General features: G+C 41.7%; 1 protein-coding gene across 4 annotated transcripts in view; it reads right to left on the reverse strand.

The window, feature by feature from the left end:
- Nucleotides 1–116: 116 nt before the first annotated feature.
- The window catches only part of AK5 (adenylate kinase 5), a 293,062-nt gene continuing 274,348 nt past the window's right edge, over nt 117–18,830 (reverse strand). For all 4 annotated transcript variants that reach the window (XM_005542979.5, XM_005542978.5, XM_045368561.3 and 1 more), the window contains exon 14: nt 117–1,463. In XM_005542979.5, coding sequence (XP_005543036.2) covers nt 1,395–1,463 — 69 coding nt within the window. In that variant the 3' untranslated portion in view covers nt 117–1,394. The remainder of the gene's footprint in view (nt 1,464–18,830) is intronic.

An 18,830-nucleotide genomic window follows, 5' to 3' on the forward strand; every position in this document is an offset into this window, starting at 1 on the left:
ATATAAGCGTATCGTAAATCTTGACTATGTCTGTGTTCACCTCTAATTCTGTTTGGAATAAGGCTTCAAATGCTTTCCAGAATGATGTGAGTTACAAATAAATAGAAAAAGAGTTATCCTGTCTTCCATTTATTTTATTTGTACATATCCATTTCAAGAAAAAAAGAGACTTAAAAAATACAATTCTATCCCAGAAATGGATCCTTATCTGCACAACCATTGAAGAAAAAAAAATCATGCAAACTGAAACTATGTTTTTTTGTAGTGACTGAGTGGAAGATGCAGTTATTCCAGTAGAATATATAAGAAGCTCTGATTTTACAACTGATAGCACAAAAGAAAACCCAAACTTCACTGGTTTAATGCAAGGAAACACAATTTTGCATATGGGTATGACAAGGTTTGCAAACTTCTGGAAAGGGCCCATATGAAACAAACACAAGAGTGAACACACCACTTACTGACATGCCCCTCCTACCCACATCAGGTTTGTTACGGTATTTTTTACTTGCTTGGAAACAAACAAATGGGTGACCATTTAAAATCAAAATTATATTTTGATATGTGCCCAATGAATGAAATTGCAAATATCTCATGCTTTTAAATTACTTTTGGTCATTGATATTAATTTATAATTGCCAAAATGCATCACCATGTAGAGAAGAGACTAGGTTACACAATTTATCAGATTTGTTCCCTTAGCCATAATGACAGTATTCCAAAGTTCTTAAAAATAATAGAGAATGTTACTGATGACTAACGTGGGTTTTACCATCTTGGAAAAGCTATACAATTTCATATTTTAAAATTTCTGTCAAATTTTGCTTGATGCCTCTATATCATGTACAAGGCATTGTGTAATCAACTCACCTTATGGCTCTGAGCCACCAGAAGATGAGAGTTGACGGAACAGCCAGACACCAAGGGAAGATGGCCAGGGCTGTCCCCTGTGCCAGGGGCCTCCACTGGGGAACAGTATGTAAATCTTGGGGAGAGGAAGATGTGACTGGGAGTTAGGGATGCTTAATAAGAGGAGAACCAGATGATCAGGGTCTAGCAAGGCCTGTAATCACAACAGGCACAGACTGGTACTGCACCACTGTTTATGTACTGACTAGCTCTGAGTGTGGCCTGCATGATACAAAGTGTGTGTGCTGTGAGTGCAGACAGTTGTCTGAAGTGTGGAGAAGAGGTTGATAGTCCCAAATACACCATGCATGATTTCCAGATACCTCTCACACAGGTCTAGCTGGGAAGCAAACAGTGCTGTCAGGATTTAGGGGGTGGGGGAGTGGGGGCAGGGAGCACAAAAGGTTTAACTTGAAACATTGTGTTAAGGAATGAACTTTTTAATGTTTTTCTGTTTCCACTCTAACAAACATGCATTTTCGCCTTCAGAAAATAGAGTCAATAGCTGTGCAGAGTTGAAGAAAAACGTCCTCTGGTGTTCCCTCTGCATTTATCTATATTTAAAAGGGAAAAAAGAGAGTTAGTCTGAAATATTTGTAAATAAAATCATGTTTAATAATGAAAGATCACTATCAATTGCTCATAATTTGCTCTGCAAAATTTTAAAACACAAGACCCCCCAAAACACAGAGAAAAAAGTGAAGAGTAGTGGTTTTAAAACTACATGTCTCAATTAAAACAACAATGAAGTACCACTACACATCTATTAGAATAGCCAAAATCCAAAGCACTGACACCACCAAATGCTGGTGAGGACATGGAGCAATAGGAACTCTCACTCATTGCTTGTGGGAGCACAAAACGGTACACCCACTTCAGAAGACACTGCAGTTTCTTAAACTGAACATACTGTTACCATACTTTTTAGCAGTTGCACTTCTTGGTGTTTTACCCAAATGGGCTGAAACCTGAGCATCTGCCCAAAAACCTGCATATGGATGTTGACAGCAACTTCATGCATAATTGACAAAACTTGGAAGCACCCAGGATGATCTTCAGCATTTTAATGGATGGATAAACTGATATATCCAGATGCACAGGGGAGTATTATTCAGTGCTAAACTTTATATTACTCAGTGATTCAGGCTTCTCTGAAGAGGGTACATATTGTTTGGTTCCAATTTATGACATTCTGGAAAAATAAAAACTGGAGACAGGTTTAAAAAGATCAGTGGTTGATGGGCAGAGGGCAGGTACTTCTCTTCAGAGAAGGTAGAGTACAGCATTTTTAGAGCAGTGTAACTAGTCTATGGGAACGCTGCTCAATTTTGCGGTGAACCTAAGACTTCTCTAAAAAGGAAGGCCTATTTAAAACAAGTCCCTAGGTAAAGCATTGCTATGGTCATGGAAAGACTTTGGAGTTACTTAAAATGAGACTTCTGAGTGTTCTGGTGCATTTGGGAATAGTAACGAGATTGGGGCATGAGGGAGAGAGGTGTGGAGAAGAAAGCAAAAGGCTAGGACCACAGTGTGTAGGTGTGCTAAAGGCAAAGTCTGCTTGGAGACTGTTGACATGCCAGCCCAAGGAGGACATATCAAGGGAAGCTGATTTTCTGGGCACGAAAGTACTGCCCCTTCCCCTGTCCTAACATTGCACCGACCGCTGAGATTTGTTCCATTACACCTGTATCGTCTACGGAAAGTAAAGGCCTGGCCAAGCACAGGAAGCACGTGGGAGGCCAGGGGAATGCTGGTGGCGTGCATCAACTTCCACAAGTGTCACCCAGGTTACTTTGGTAAAGTTGGTTATGAGGCATTACCACTTAAAGAGAAACCAGGGCTTCTGCCCAACTCTCGACCTTGACAAATGTAGACCTTGGTCAGTCAAGAGACATGAGTCATCACACGCTGATAAAAATAACAATAATAATAATAATAAATAAAACAGGTTGGAGCTGCTCCCATCATTGATGGAGTGCTATGGGCTACTGCAGAATTCTGAGGAAGGGAAACTTCCAAAGTAGCCTGCTGTCATGAAGGCCAAGTTCTTCAGCAGGAGAGCTGGGAGAAGACTAAGGATGTATATATAGGGGGAAGTAGGGAGGCTGTGTCCTGGTGACTTGAAGCCACAAGGAGGGAGCTTAACTAAATGCTAACAAATGAAAAAAAAAAAAAAAAGGAAAGGGTTGGTGATCTACATGAGTCATGGGGTGGGTGGTAAACTTGCTAAAACACAGCTTTCCAGGCCATATCTGCAGAGGGTCTTGTTTGGTGGGTTTGGACTGGGTCTTTAATCTGTATATTTACCAAATTCTCCACATGATTTTGTTGTGGGCCATCTTGGAGCACACTTTGAGAAACACAAAGTTTTCAAACATACATTTTCAAGCACGCTTTGAGACTCTTGTCTACCTATCCAAATCTTTGTGCAAACTAGTTTGCATTTTTCTACCCCTAGGGATTTCACTGCTTCCAGGGGTAGAATGAATTCTCAACACCATCAACAAAAAGAATGTTGCATGTTTAAATACTGGAGAAAATGGATACCACAATATTAATGGATACAACAATATTAATATAATGACTGTCATTCCCAAACTGGAAAAATCCTGTATGTCCATTAACAATAGATGGATAAATTGTGACATAGTCATATAATGGAATACTATAGTAATTAAAAGAAAAAGAACCACAGCTATTTCAACAACATGGATTAATTTCACAAGCTTGAGGGACACAAGCCAGTCTCAAGAATATGAATACAGTAGGGTTCAGTTTATATAAGGTTTAAAAAAAAAGCTATTTTGGTTAGGGATCCATACGTAGGCAATAAAGTCATAAAGATAGAAGCAAGGAAATGATTATCATGAAAGCCAGGATAGTAGTTACTTCTTGGGGAGAGGAAGGAAGCTGTGACAGGGGAGACATATGGGGAGGGTGGAGCTTCTGCAATTCTTTTCTATTTCTCGTCCTGCATGGTGGTTATATGAGTGTTCATTTTATTCCTCAAACTCTATATACTACTTTTATGCATTCCCGTATGTATGATATAGCCCACAATAAGGGAAAAATCAGTTTTTTAAAAGTTCTTTTCCCCTCTCATAAATATGTCATACTTTATCCTTACAGGAGACTCAAATACAGCAATCTGCAATTTGTCTGTCCAGCTAGAGGTTCTACATCTGGACGGTAGGGGCTTAGCCTTTGCCATGTTCATGGCCCCCACAGCACCTTGCTTATTGCTTTACTTCTTCCTCCTTTTCCTTTCAACCAACAAGCATTTCCTGGTTATCATCAATGTTTCGGAGTTACCAAGTTGAATGAGAAACAATGGTCCTGTTTTCCAAGAGCTCACGCTCAGTGGTAGAGATGAACATTCAACAGGAATTTACACTGTTAGGAGGTAAACACATGAGCTAAAGGGGCACCTTCCACAATGTTGGGAGGGTAGAGAAGCTTTCTGAGGAAAGTAATAGTTGTCATCATTTAAAATGATAAACATTACTAGTAATGGCACAGAAATGCTTTTTAAATAACCAAAGTAATCCTGTCAATGATCTTAGAAGAGAAGTCTTGTTATCCCAGTTTTACAGATGATGAAACAGGGGCTCTGAAAGATGAATTAAATTTTTCAAGATAATGTGGTTAAGTAAGTGGAAAGAACTGGTTCACACCCAGGCCTTTGATTTTGAAGTCTTTGCACGTCTTGACTTTACTACACTATGCTGACCAGTTCAAAATGGTAGATGGCCAGATATGAGGGGGAGTAGCAAGGAGTGAAGCTGGAATTGTAATGACAGGCTGGGCTATGAAAAGGCTTATGTTCCCTATTGCATGACGATAATGAGGAACCACGTGAGAACTGTTTTTTTGTTTTGTTTTTTGTTTTTTAAAACAGGGTCTTGCTCTGTTGCCCAGTCTGGAGTGCAGTGGTGCGATCTTGGCTTACTGCAGCCTCTGCCTCCCAAGTTCAAGCGATTCTTCTGCCTCAGACACCTGAGTAGCTGGGATTATAGGTGTGTGCCACCATGTCTGGCCATTTGTCTTTTTAGTAGAGATGGGGTTTCACCATGTGGCCAGGCTGATCTTGAACTCCTGACCTCAAGTAATCTACCTGCCTCAGCCTCCCAAATTAAGGATTAAGGTGGGAGCCACTGTGCCCAGCCCATGTAAGAGTTTTTAAGGAATGGGCTGACATCATAAAATATGGGTACACAGCAAATACTTGATAAATATTTGTTCCATCAAAAATAACTGCAGAGTCCAGGCGCGGTGGCTCACACCTGTAATCCCAGCACTTTGGAAGGCCGAGGCAGGCGAATCATGGGTCAGGATATTGAGCCATCCTGGCTAACACGGTGAAACTGTCTCTACTGAATATACAAAAAAAAAAAAAAATGGCTGGGTGTGGTGGCGGGCGCCTGTAGTCCCAGCTATTCGAAAGGCTGAGGCAGGAGAATGGCGTGAACCCAGGAGGCAGAACTTGCAGTAAGCTGAGATCACGCCACTGCACTCCAGCCTGGGCAACAGAGTGAGACTCTGTCTCAAAAAAAAAACCAAAAAAAAACCGAAAACAAAATGAAACAAAAAAACTGCAGAAAGGTTGAAGTGCAAGGCAAAGAGCCCTGTATGAGGCGTGCCTGGGATTGCCCTCAGTGTGCTTCAGGACTTGACAGGCCATTCATCCTCTTGGGGCCTCAGTTTCCTCCTCTATCATATGAAGGGACTGAACTAGGACTAGATAACCTCCAGGTCTGGTTCCAGCCTGGATGTTCTATGCTATTCCAGATCTGAGCTCACTTTTTAGTGGGGATGAGCTCCTCTCAGCAGGCGCCAGGATTGTTCAGTTTAGTTTGGTGTTGCTAGTTAAGCTGGGCCTAGAAGAATGGACATGTACTGGAAGATAATAAAGGTGGCAAAGGTGTAGAGATCTGAAAGCACATCGATTTTTCAGCAAACAGTGGGTCATTTGTTGAGGACAGAGCAAATGCTGCATGGGATGCTGAGGGCAGGCAGAGAAAAAGAGGAAGCTGGAAAAATAGGTTGGAATGAGGTGTCTCCATAGATTTGCCTATTTGGGACATTTTATATCAATGGAATCACACAATATATGGTCTTTTGTGACTGGTTTCTTGGCATAATATTTTCAAGGTTCAATACTTGGTTCCTTTTTATTGCTGAATAATGCTATGCTGCATTTAACCTGAATGTTCCAAACATGCCTTGGGATGTCTTCCTTCCTCATCTCTTTTCAGCAAATCTGTTTCCGCCCACAGCCCACTGTACAGTCACCTGACCTCGCCTTATCCAACGCTGGGAGGAGGGAGGAAAGGAAGGGGTTGCTAGCTCACATTCCTGCCCCTTCTCAGGTTTCCTCCCCTCTAGCAGGGACGGGTAAGAAGGTATAGATCCACAAACACTTGATATTATTTACACTGTCCATGATTGTATATCAGTGGAAAATGCACCAGGTCTGTCACTGGTCCCCAAGAAGTTCCATGAGGACAAAGACTCAAATACAACTATTTTGTGCATAATGTAAGTTCTTCACCCTAGTGATCCAATTTTTCGTCTTTGGCACAAACACTTCCCCAAATCAGCCCCAGATCCTCCCCAGAAGAGGAAGATAAGTAGCCTAGGGAATGACTCCAAGTGACCGTCTACTTCAAATGCATGTGAATTTTCTCACTACAATATCACTGCCTAATTGAGGCACACGTGTAGTGGGACTTTCAGCCTCAGTGATGCCCTCTGCTTCATCTGTACAAACTCCAACTGCGTTCCAGGGCCCTTTCTTGTCCTCACAAAGTGGTGGATATTTTGCAGCGTCTTCCTCATTATTTATCTGTTCTCCAGCCTCTTGCTGAATTCCACCAGTTCCTTGCATTTAACTGACTTAGCATGTTCTATTTCTGCTCCTGGGCCCTGGAACATTTCTCTCCTCCAATCTGTCTTCTGCAACCGTTACTAACATTCTCAACTTTATATATGATTTTCTAAATTTATCTTCTTTCCAAAAGAAAACCATACCTATGTTTCTCATACTCATAATGTGTCTTTTAACACTATTAATATACAATTTTTTTTAAAGAACACTTTTTTTTTTTTTTTAAGAGGTAAGGTTTCACTCTCTCACCCAGGCTGGAATGCAGCAGTGAGATCATAGCTCACTGTAACCTCTAACTCCTGGGCTCAAGTAACCCTCCTGCCTCAGCCTCCCAAGTAGCTGAGACTATAGGCATGTGCCACCATGCCCAGCTACTTTTTTGTATGTTTTTGTAGAGATGGGGTCCTGCTATGTTGCCCAGGCTGGGCTTGAAGTCCTGACCTCAAGCGATCCTCCCACCTCAGCCTCCCAAAGTGCTGAAATTATAGGTGTGAGCCACTGTGCCTGGCCAAGAATACATTTATTATGTTCTATTTCCTCCATGTTTCATAATTGATAACTTGGTCATTCAACATAATGCCAGTGTTACACTCACATAAATTGGGTTGATCCTTGTCCAGGATTTCTTTTAGACTCTGATAAAAATACATTTGTTCATTACAATAACCTTTGAATGTACTCTATTACCTTCTGTCTTTTACTATCACAGTGAACTAAAGGCTCTTTCTGTATTACCTTCCCCACTGACTATCACAGTGGACATGCACTCGTTGCAATTCAGTGCAACATTTAACTTTTCGCTTCTTGGTCAGATAAAACCCAGCCTTAACCCAAATATTTGTATATTGTTAAAGAAAAAAAATGTTCAATGATTCTTGTTAAGCATGGTAAGGGAGGCTTTATTGGGGACCATTACGATGGGTATAGATAGGGACTACGGCAACAGGATTTTGCAGCGGGGGAGAGGGATGGGACTCAACTCTGAATACAGCGTGGGCAAGTGGGAATTTATAGTCAAGGAGCAGGATGGGAGTCAGTGGATGGAAAATTATTAAGAGGTAATAACATCAGGAGTAAGGAAAATTCTGGCTACCGACCTGACAGGACCCTTGCTGAAGACAGACCAACATGATCAGACAGCACCTGGGGATGATGGAGGATGAGCACCCCAATCAGATATTGAGGGTAGGGATCTTGCTAAAGTGATTCAGCAGGTTTTACAAGGAAGTGCACAGATGGGCCTAGGAGAAGGTTCAAGAGTCTCTGACTAAAGTTTGGTCAGCAGAGAACCTTTGTCAACATCCAGCTAGACAGTAAGCTCTGTGAGCAGGAGGCCATTACTCAGCATAGTATCCCCCGTGCCTGGCTCTAGGTAGAAAGACAAAAACCCAAAAAGGTAAACAAAAGAATGTATCCTCTATTCCCACATTTGCTCTTCCTTTCCTCACAGAAATGAACTGTTGTGGGGGAAGAAGCATGTTCTTAAAGTCCATTTTCTGCAGTCTGGGGTTTATGGAAGGAGAACACATTCTGCCTTCTAAAAACAAGGCGACTTGGTTTCAGCACAGAGGACTCAGCACACAGCACCTCAAGGACAGTGCTAGTTATTTTCTGTCAATCAGGCCAGAGCTGATGTTTTGGGAAGGGCTGGGGCGGGGTCCCGGAGCTCTCAGTGGTCCATTGCCCACCTCTATTTCCCTCCCCAATCCCTCTCCTCATTTTGTTTTGTGGCTTAAATATGGGGACTTCTTAATGAAATTAAAAAACTGCTTATTGCCAACCAGTCAGTCATGTGCTGTAGTGCTTGCCCCTGTGGAGCCCGAAGATGTGGGTAGGTTTAAAGACAAAATCAAATGATAAGGCTTTCTAGATGGGAAAAGCAGTCTTTTACTTCGGTGAGTAGAAAACTCCGTGAAGTTAGTTGGGATCCTCCTTAGGACCAAGATGCCAAGTTTTGAGAATAAAGGCAGTGAGGCAATTTCTATTGTCTTATAGAAGGCATGTATGCGTGTGTGTGTGTGGTGGGAAAAGGCTGGATTCCTGAAGTGCATTTTGTTTTGTTTTGTTTTGAGACGGAGTTTCGCTCTTGTCACCCAGGCTGGAGTGCAACGGTATGATCTCAGCTCACTGCAACCCTCACCTCCCAGATTCAAGCAATTCTCCTGCCTCAGCCTCCTGAGTAGCTGGGATTACCGGCACGTGCCACCACGCCCAGCTAATTTTTGTATTTTTAGTAGAGACAGGGTTTCACCATGTTGGCCAGGCTGCTCTCTGACTTCTGACCTCAGGTGATCCGCCTGCCTCGGCCTCCCAAGTGCTAGAATTACAGGTGGGAGCCACTGCCCATGGCCTGAAGTGTATTTTTCAGGAGCAAAAGAGAGCCCAGTTGAACTGGGTGGGAACAAAGCCTTTTGTCTACTATCCAAAATTCTCCTTTGGTTCTACAGGTTACCTCGACTCTTCCTAAGTCTCAAAGTAGATTCTCTTTGCTCATCTAATTCCCATGTATAGAGTATTTTAAGGGAATAAGTGGCATTTATCATTTTGTACATAACTGCAACTCAAAGGAAATGGAAAAGAACCAATTTACTAAATGCTTTCAAAGTTACAGGAACTTTTCTTGGTGCTTAGAGCTTTAGCAAATTTAAACCAATTAGCTTATAAGGTACTGGTGCTTAATGTCCTTAGCAAACAGAGAACAGTCCTGCACAATCAGCTTACTGACTGTTTTCTGTGAATGAGACTTCCTCAGTAATTGTGCAAACTTGAAAGTAATATGTCCTCCAACATAGAGTATGTTTACTCCATAATCAATTATTATAATATTAATTCATAGTAACCCTCTTTTATCATGAATAGTCAAAAGTAAGTTTCATCGTGACCTTTCTCCAAAAGATCTGCAATTCTGAGTCAGCAAAGTCAGTATGTATGAGGTCTTAATGTATTTAATTTAGTTAGAAACTAGGTAAGTAGATTTGCTTCTGACTTCAAGAATTTACCAGCCGGATGGAATGGCTCACGCCTGTAAACTGCCCATGCTTTGGGAGGCTGAGGTAGGAGGATTGCTTCAGCACAGGAGCTCGAGACCAGCTTGGGAAATATAGTGTCTCTACAAAAATAAAAAAATTAGCTGGACACATGCCTGTAGTCCTAGCTGCTGGAGAGGCTGAGGTGAAGGATGGCTTGAGGCCAGGAGCTTAAGGCTAAAATGAGCTGTGATGGAGCTACTGCACTCACTCCAGCCTGGGCAACAGGGTAAGACCCTGTCCCTTAAAAAAAAAAAAAAAAATAAATAAAAGAGGCTGAGGTGGGAGGATCACTTGAGCCTAGGAGGTTGAGGCTGCAGTAAGCCATGATCATGCCACTGTACTCCAGCCTGGGTGACAGTGAGATCCTGTCTCAAAAAAAAAAAAAAAGAAAAGAAAAGAAAATGTGGTACATATACACAATGGAGTACTATTCAGCTATAAGAAAGAATGAGATCCTGTCATTTGCAACAACATGTATGGAACTGGAGGTCACGTTAAGTGAAATAAGCCAGGCTCAGAAAGACAGACTTCGAATGTTCTCACTTATTTCTGAGAGCTAAATGTTAGAGCAATTGAACTCATGGAGATAGACAGTAGATTGATAGTTACCAGGGTCTGGGAAAGGAAAGGGGGAAGTGGGAATGGCTAATGGATACAAAAATTAAGGTAGATAGAATGAATGCGATCTAGTATTTGATAGCACAAAATGGTGACTCTAGGCAACAATAACTTATTGTACACTTAAAAATAACTAAAAGACTATAATTGGATTATCTGTAACACAAAGAAAGGACAAATGCTTGAGGTGATAGATACCTCATTTCCCCTGATGTGATCACTGCACACTGCATGCCTATAGAAAGTATCTTACGTACCCCATAAATATATACACTAATATGTACCCACAAAAAATAACAATTTTAAGAAAGAAAGAAGCATAAAAAAGAATTTACCATTTTTGGTCTGAGATGTGATATAAAATCCTGCAGTAAGTGATGTTCTGACAAGTATAGCAAAATATTATTTCATTAAAAAGCTAAAAGCAGGCCAGGTGCAGTGGCTCATGCCTGTAATCCCACCACTTTGGGATGCCGAGGCGGGTGAATCACCTGAGGTCAGGAGTTCAAGACCAGCCTGGCCAACATAGTGAAACCCGGTCTCCACTAAAAATACAAAAAGTAGCAGGGTGTGGTGGCGGGCACCTGTAATTCCTGCTACTCGGGAGGCTGAGGCAGGAGAATCGCTTGAGCCCGGGAGGCAGAGGTTGCAGTGAGCTGAGCAACAGAGTGAAATTCTGTCTCAAAAAAAAAAAAAAAAAAAAAAAAAAAAGCTAAAGCAAGTGAAGAGGAAACAGTAAATTTTTGAGTTTTTACCTGACTTCTTGAAGGAAAAGTAGAGCGGTGATGATATTTCTACCCAGCAGTCAACAGAACATATTACTAAATGAAGAAAGCAATTACACTGCTTTGGGAATTACACATTTTGTTTACTCTTTCTCTTTAGTTCCATGGATTTGTAAATCATAAAACGGTTGACTGGTCTAAACATTGCCTATGTCTAGTGGTGTTTTTCCTGAATTTTCCCACACGGTTGAAACCATTGCTAGAGTCTCATTTTATTTTTCATGTATTGGCACCATGGAACCTCTGGGACAAAGCCAAGCTGTTACAGCGTGGTTTAGTATCACGCTCTGTGTGCCAGCACCTTCCTTTTCTAATCTTGTCCCCTGTTAAACAAGACACAGCCTCACACCACAGGGATCCCTAACTGCCAGAGGATAACAGCAGCGGCTCAGCAAGGCAGACCTGAGTGTGCAGAACCTGGGCATGGTCTGGGGAAAATCATCAAATGCAGTTTTCAAAAGTTGGGGTTATGTAAAAGGCTGCTCATAGGGGGTCATCCAGTTCACATATCCAGTCAGTCCACATAGTTCTCATTATCAAGGCCATAGAAAGAAGGAGGACTATATATACATTGACTTTAGAGAGATTTAAGGACAAACTTCAGCAAAAATATAAGGATGATTTATAATCAGCACATTAATGGTTTCTCTAAATAGGACTTCCCATAGTTCGCGCAGCTTGTCCACTTACACGTTTTAAGTAACTGTTTTTCCTTTTCTCTTTCTCTCCGTTCTGCCTAAAGTTTTGAATAACATCTTTTAGCAGATATGAAAAAAAATCATCCTTTCTAAAATGATCTCTCTAAAACACCTGCTTCATCATTTTCCTGTTTAAAAGTTTCTCAGTGCTTCCCTCCTAGAACTTGAGTACTTTCAGGATTCAGTCCAAACATCCTTGGGTAGGCTAGAACTATGCAATATGGTGTAGCCCCTAGCCACACATGGTTTCGGAGCACTTGAAATCTGACTAGCACAAGAAAGGAACTGAATTTTTAATACTGTTTAATTAAAATTAATCTAAAATTTAAACCTGGTATTTGACCCAATTTTTGGAAAATTAAAAACTATCTTTGGAATGACTTGGGTATGTGAAATCTACTTTTCAACTGTACATTTTATGAAATATAAATATAGTTCCAGTATTTTTTATGGAAACTTAGCAGCTAAATTTGAGGTAAAGCCCTAAGTACCAGATTTTGAATACATAGTTCATAAAAAAAAAATGTAAAAATATTTCATTAAGAATTTTATGGCTGGGCACGGTGGCTCACACCTGTAATCTCAGCACTTTGGGAGGCCGAGGCGGGCAGATCAAGAGGTCAAGAGATTGAGACCATCATGGCCAACATGGCGAAACCCCATCTCTACTAAAAATGCAAAAATCAGCCAGGTGTGGTGGCGTGCACCTGTACTTCCAGCTACCCGGGAGGCTGAGGCAGGAGAATCCCTTGAACCCAGGAGGTGGAGGTTGCAGTGAGCCAAGATCGTGCCACTGCACTCCAGCCTGGTGACAGAGTGAGACTCTGTCTCAAAAAAAAAAGAGAGAGAATTTTATATTGATTACATGTTGAAATGATACTTAGGCTATATTAGGTTACATAAAATATATTGTTAAATTAATTTCACCTGTTTCTTTTTACCTTTCTTTGTTTATGTGTCTACTAGAAAAGTTTAAATTATACATGTGGCCCACATTATATTTCTTTTGACAGTGCTGAGCTAGCAAATGTATTGAATGCAGGAGGAATGAATGAAGGAATGAATGGATTCAAAGTCCTTTACTGCTTGCTTCAATCTTGCTCTTTAGTCTCATCTGTCACGATTTTAATTCATCTGTTTGGCACTTCATCTGGGCCAGCATTCCTGGCTCTTTCACGAGTCAGTGGCTTTGTTCCCTCTCCTCCATCTGGCTTGAGTTTCTCTTCATCCTTTAGGACCCAGCTCAAATGTCCTCTTTTCTCTGAAGCCTTTACTTACCTCCCCAGGCCTGAGCTCTGTGCTCCTAAAGGCCTGGAGCATTCTGTAGATCCTATTACGGCACCTACCACTTCGCTGGGGTTTCATGTGTCACAGAGTTTCACAAGTCTGTTTTGTTTTGTTTTGTGTAGAGACGGAGTCTCATGCTGTCGTTCAGGCTGGAGCGCCGGGGTGCGATCTCAGTTTACGGCAACCTCTGCCTCATGGGTTCAAACAATTCTTGTGCCTCAGCCTCCTCCCGAGTAGCTGGGATTACAGATGCACACCACCACACCCATCTAATTTTTGTATTTTTAGTAGAGAGAGAGTTTCACCATGTTGGCCAGAGTGGTCTCGAACTCCTGACCTCAAGTGATCTGCCCTCCTCAGCCTCCCTAAGTGCTGGGATTACAAGCACATGTCTTTTCCTATGAATTCCCAGCATTAAGTGGCATGCCTTGGACCTTAGAGATGCCCAGTAAATGTCTGCTGAGCATGTCAAAGATTTTACATAGAATAGCGCCAATTCTTTGCTGGTAGAATTCATGTCAGTGACTCTAGGAGGAGTTCTGAGTTAAAGTGGACCTTAGTGAAGGGGGTGACGTAAGATGGGCAAAGGCAAAATCTGTTATGTGATTATCACAACCACAGAGGAAGAAATCAAGAATGTGTACAGATGAGTCAAAAGGGCCTGGAATTCTCTTCTGCTTGCTGTTTGGGGAGGAGACACGCATGCAGCAAGCACAATTCATTTCAGCAGGACCGCAGGGGTGCAAACGGTATTGCACTGAATCAAAAGGTCTTTGCAGGAGTCTGCTGAAGGTCTGACGATCAGGAAGGAAAGGGGGTGGAGAGAAGACTATTTTAAGCAGAGTCATAAAGAAAAAGTCTCTTAAGTCTTTCAGAACCAGATGGAAGATTTATGCTTCATTTGTCAAGTGAGAGCACAGAACCTTAGGGTTCCTCTACGTCACTCTCTCCTTCGGGCACACCTTTCTCTTCACTGCACCAGCAGGAGGGAGGGCTGTATCTAAATCTAGGTTTCTAGTTGTCAACCAAGGCAGGCCCAGTTTCAGACTTGAAACTGATAAGCACCCCCAGCGAAGGTGGGGCACTGATAAAGGAGGGCAAGCAGCAAGGAGCTGGGAAATTCCAAAGCGTAGTTACACTTCAAAGAACTCTTTCCAGGGCAACATGGAGAGCCAGGGGAGCAGAAATGAATGGGTTTAAAGAAATCAGCCTCTGCTTAAAATAGCTCAGCAGTCTCTCCTACTAGAAAAAAATCTAAGTAAGCATGTCTTTTCACCACATAGTTGTTAGTAGTAGACCAAAACAACCAAACTAAACTAGAAACAACCTAGTTCAATAAACTATAGAACATCTATATTGTGGCATATTATATAGCTATGAAAAAGAAAACAATATTGTGATGTGTTGACCTGGAGGTGTTTTGCAGAAATGTGTACAGCTTGGTAGTATTTGCATGAAATCACACTCCCCATCATGGTTGTGTGTGTGTGTGTCTGTAGTAAACAGTTTGATTTCAGAGAGAAAGAATGAGGGGCTGGGGGAAAGAAGAGAAGAAAGAAAGAGAACAGGAGGAGGAGGAAAAGGAGGAAGGGAGGAGAGGTGGAAAGATACACAATAAGCTGTTCACATTGGTTATTTGAGGGAAGCAAGGTTGTGAGGAGCATTGTGAATTTTGTGTGTGTGTGTGTGTGTGTGTATATATAGTCATGCACCGATAACAATGTTTTGGTCAATGACAGACTGCTTATACAATGGCAGTCTCATAAGATTATAATGAAGCTGAAACATTTCCAGCACCTTGTGATGTGGTAGCCATCAACGTCAGAGCGCAACGGATTACTCATGTGTTTGTGGTGATGCTGGTGTAAAGAAATCCACTGTGCTGCTGGTGTTGTAAAAGTATAGCACGTACAATTATATAAAGTACATAGTGCTTGATAATGATGATAAACGACTATGTTACTGGTTTATGTATTTCCTATATTATACTTTCAATTATTATTTCAGTGTGCATTTTTTCTACTTGTTAAAAAAGAGCTAACTGTCAAACAGCCTCAGGCAGGTCCTTCAGGAATGTTCCAGAAAAAGGCCTTGTTATCAAAGCAGGTGACAACTCCAGGCATGTTACTGCCCTGAAGACCTTCCAGTGGGCAAGATACGGAGGTAAAGACAGTGGCATGATGATTCTAACCCCGTGTAGGCAGGCCTAGGTGAATATGTGTGTCTCCATCTGAGTTTTTAAGAAAAAAAAAGCTTAAAAAGTAAAAAAAGATTTTTTTAAATAGGAAAAACCTTATAGAATAAGGATATAAAGCAAAAAATACTTTTGTACATCTGTACAATATGTGTTTTAAGCTAAGTTCTATGAAACAGTCAAAAAGTGAAAAAATGTTAAAAGCTTATAAAGTAAAAAGGTTATAGTAAGCCAAAGTTAATTTATTATTGAAGAAAAATATTTTATAAATGTAGCATAGCCTAAGTATACAGTGTTTATAAAGCCTACAGTAGTATACAGCAATGTCCTAGGCCTTCACGTTCATTCAATGACTCATCCGGAGCACCTGCCAGTCCTGAAAGCTCGATTCATGGTAAACACTCTATACAGCAAGTTTACCACTGACATTTTTTATTCTGTATTTTTACTGTATCTTTGCATATTTCGATATGTTTAGATACACAAATGGTTACCATTGTGTTACAACTGCCATGGTCTTCACTACAGTGACAGGCTGTAGTGTGTAGTGAGCTATACCATCTAGGTTTCTGTAAGTACACTCTCTGATGTTTGCGCAACGACAAAATTGCCTAATGATGCATTTCTCAGATTATATCCCTACTGTTAAGTGATGCATGACTGTGTGTGTGTGCGTGTGTGTGTACTCGTACATACACACATAAATATATACAGTCTACTCTCTGTATCCAAAGTACTGCACCTGCAGATTCAACTAACCAGAGATCAAAAATATTCCCTCCATCATCCCTGCTCCTACCTTGTATGGAATCTGGCCAGCATCCCGATACAGCTTCCCAGCTTCCCACTAAAATACTTGTGAAGACCCCCCAAAATGAGAATAGTCACAAGAATTCTGAAAACTTGGACTGCTCGCTATTACCAGGGGTTCATGTCTGTGGTCCCAGCTACTTGGGAGGCTGAAGTGGGAGGATTACTTGGGCCCAGGGAAGTTGAGGCTGCAGTGAGCCGTAATTGCACCACTGCAAACCCGACTGGGCAACACAGAGAGACCCTGTCTCAAAACAACCAACCAAAAAACCAATAGAGCTATGTTTATTGATTTTTGGTAGAAAAATACTTATTATGACTTAAATTATGTCCAGTGAAACTGTCATTTGTGCGTGAAGCCACTATAATGGCATTCTCAGATATTCACTAAGAAATTGAACTAAAAAGTAGTTACTTTAGCCAACTGAAAGAAGAATCAAAATTAAGAATTTGGTATAGAGAACTCAAGGCATAAAAGTTATTTTGGGTTTTCCTTTACTTGTGTTAGACTCCAAACTTGGGAATCCAGTAGATTTTGCAACCAGGCGGTGAAATGTGACCTTATGGTACCTTCTGCTTCCACTTTCCTCAGTAATACCAGAAACTGCAGGAACTTCTCACTCTTCGTGCCTCAATTCATAGGGCTTCTCCTGACAGCATGGTGACCAGAACAAGGAGGACCATTGCATTTCAGGACTTAATGGAAACGGTCAAACTATTTACAAAGTTGAGACATCGCAGCAGCAGAATCACTGAGGAAAAAAGCTTATTATCTCCTCTACAAAAGCAGAGTTGCCAAGGAACTTGATTTTCTGTGTCTGTAAAACTCATGTTTAACGAGTCACTGGGCTCTCTTTTTATTTTTTTAATCAGTTAACAGTAGCAAACAACGCAGGGACAGATATAGTCTGTTATCAGACCTTCTTCATCTATGGCCTGGGGTGTTTCTGCGCTAATTATGCCATGAACAAAATGTACATAAAAAATGGAAAAAACAAAATGTAAGGCAATATAATGTTCATTGGTGATTATCTTCGGGTGGAAGAATTCTGAATAATTTTAATGTTTACCTTTATATTCTTACATTTTCTAGTTTGTTTCTTTTTTAAACAATGTGTAGTTGTTACTCGTGTACTTAGTTAAAAAAGAGGCTTTAAATATCATTTAATACAATTCTGCCTGTGCCACTTGAGAGAGCTGTTTCTGTGGTTTCTCTCAGCTCACAACAAGCCCTTCTCTCTGGGTATTCCTTGTCCTCCATCTGCTTCACAGGGAAGAGTCCCAGGTAACCATGTTTATATCCGTCAGGTCCTAATTCAAATGCTACCTCCTCAGACTTTCCAAACCGCTGCCCGCAGTGCTCACTCCCAGCAACGCATTCTGTTTTGTTTTATCCACAGAACTTGTTAGTGGTTGCTTTATTTTCTTGTATACTATTTGTCTCTTTTTCGTTATTTTTTTTTTTTTTTGAGACCGAGTCTCGCTTTGTCACCCAGGCCAGAGTACAATGGCGTGATTTTGGCTTACTGCAAACTCCGCCTCCCGGGTTCAAGCAATTCTCATGCCTCAGCCTCCCCAGTAGCTGGGATTACAGATGTGCACCACCACGTCCAGCTAATTTTTGTATTTTTAGTAGAGACGGGGGTTTTGCCATGTTGCCAGGCTAGTCTCGAACTCCTGGCCTCAAGTGATCCACCTGCCTTGACCTCCCAAAGGGCTGGGATTACAGGGGTGAGCCACCATGCCTGGCCTGTTTTTCTCTTTTCAGTGAGGGGCTTTGTCACGTTGACTACTGTGTCCCCAGCACCAAGTGCCGGGTCCCAAACATAGCATATGCACTCAGTAAAGTACACAGGAAACAGGAAAAACACAGGAACACAGGAAAAAGCTCCCCCGTGACCCCAGCTGCCTGTCTATAGCTAAGAGGGCCAAGAAGACCCTGAGCAAAGCAAGGCCAACCACATCATTTCTCTCAGGAATCTGGAACTGCGAATCACAGTGCCGTGGTAACGTACAAATGCGAAAGCTGTCAGGTGGGCATATTCTGGCTTGTAGGCCAGAGAAAGAAAAAAAAAAAAACTGGCTTAGAAAGGCGTTTGTGAAGCAGTGGGGAGCACTGGGAGCTTTTTAGACCTGATCCTACACACCCTCTGGAGCCTTCTGTGCCTCAGTCTTGAGTCTTCTAACCTTATAAAAGTTCTGCGTTTCAGGTTAGGCCAGCAGGAGTTGGCACCTGTTACCTACAACCATGGAGTCTGGCTCAGTATTACCTACAATCACAATCATGTTTTTAAAATTCACAGCAAAAAGGTGTGCTGGAAATGCTCCAAAATGTTTGCCTCTGAGTGGTGGGACTACCCCGTTTTCTATATTTTCTTTGTTTCTTTTTTCTTTTTTTGGAAATAGATCTTGCCAGGCGAGTGCGTGGCACCATCTTGGTTCCCTGCAGCCTCGACCTCCTGGGCGCAAATGATCCTCCCACCTTAGTCCCCTGAGTGGTTGTGACCACAGATGTGTTCCACCATGCCCGGCTAACTTTTGTATTTTTGTAGAAATGGGTTTTGCCACGTTGCCCAGGATAGTCAAGTACTCCTAGGCTCCTGGCTGGACGTG

This window comes from Macaca fascicularis, chromosome 1 (assembly GCF_037993035.2).
Source record: "Macaca fascicularis isolate 582-1 chromosome 1, T2T-MFA8v1.1".
In the NCBI taxonomy this organism is placed as follows: Eukaryota; Metazoa; Chordata; class Mammalia; order Primates; family Cercopithecidae; genus Macaca; species Macaca fascicularis.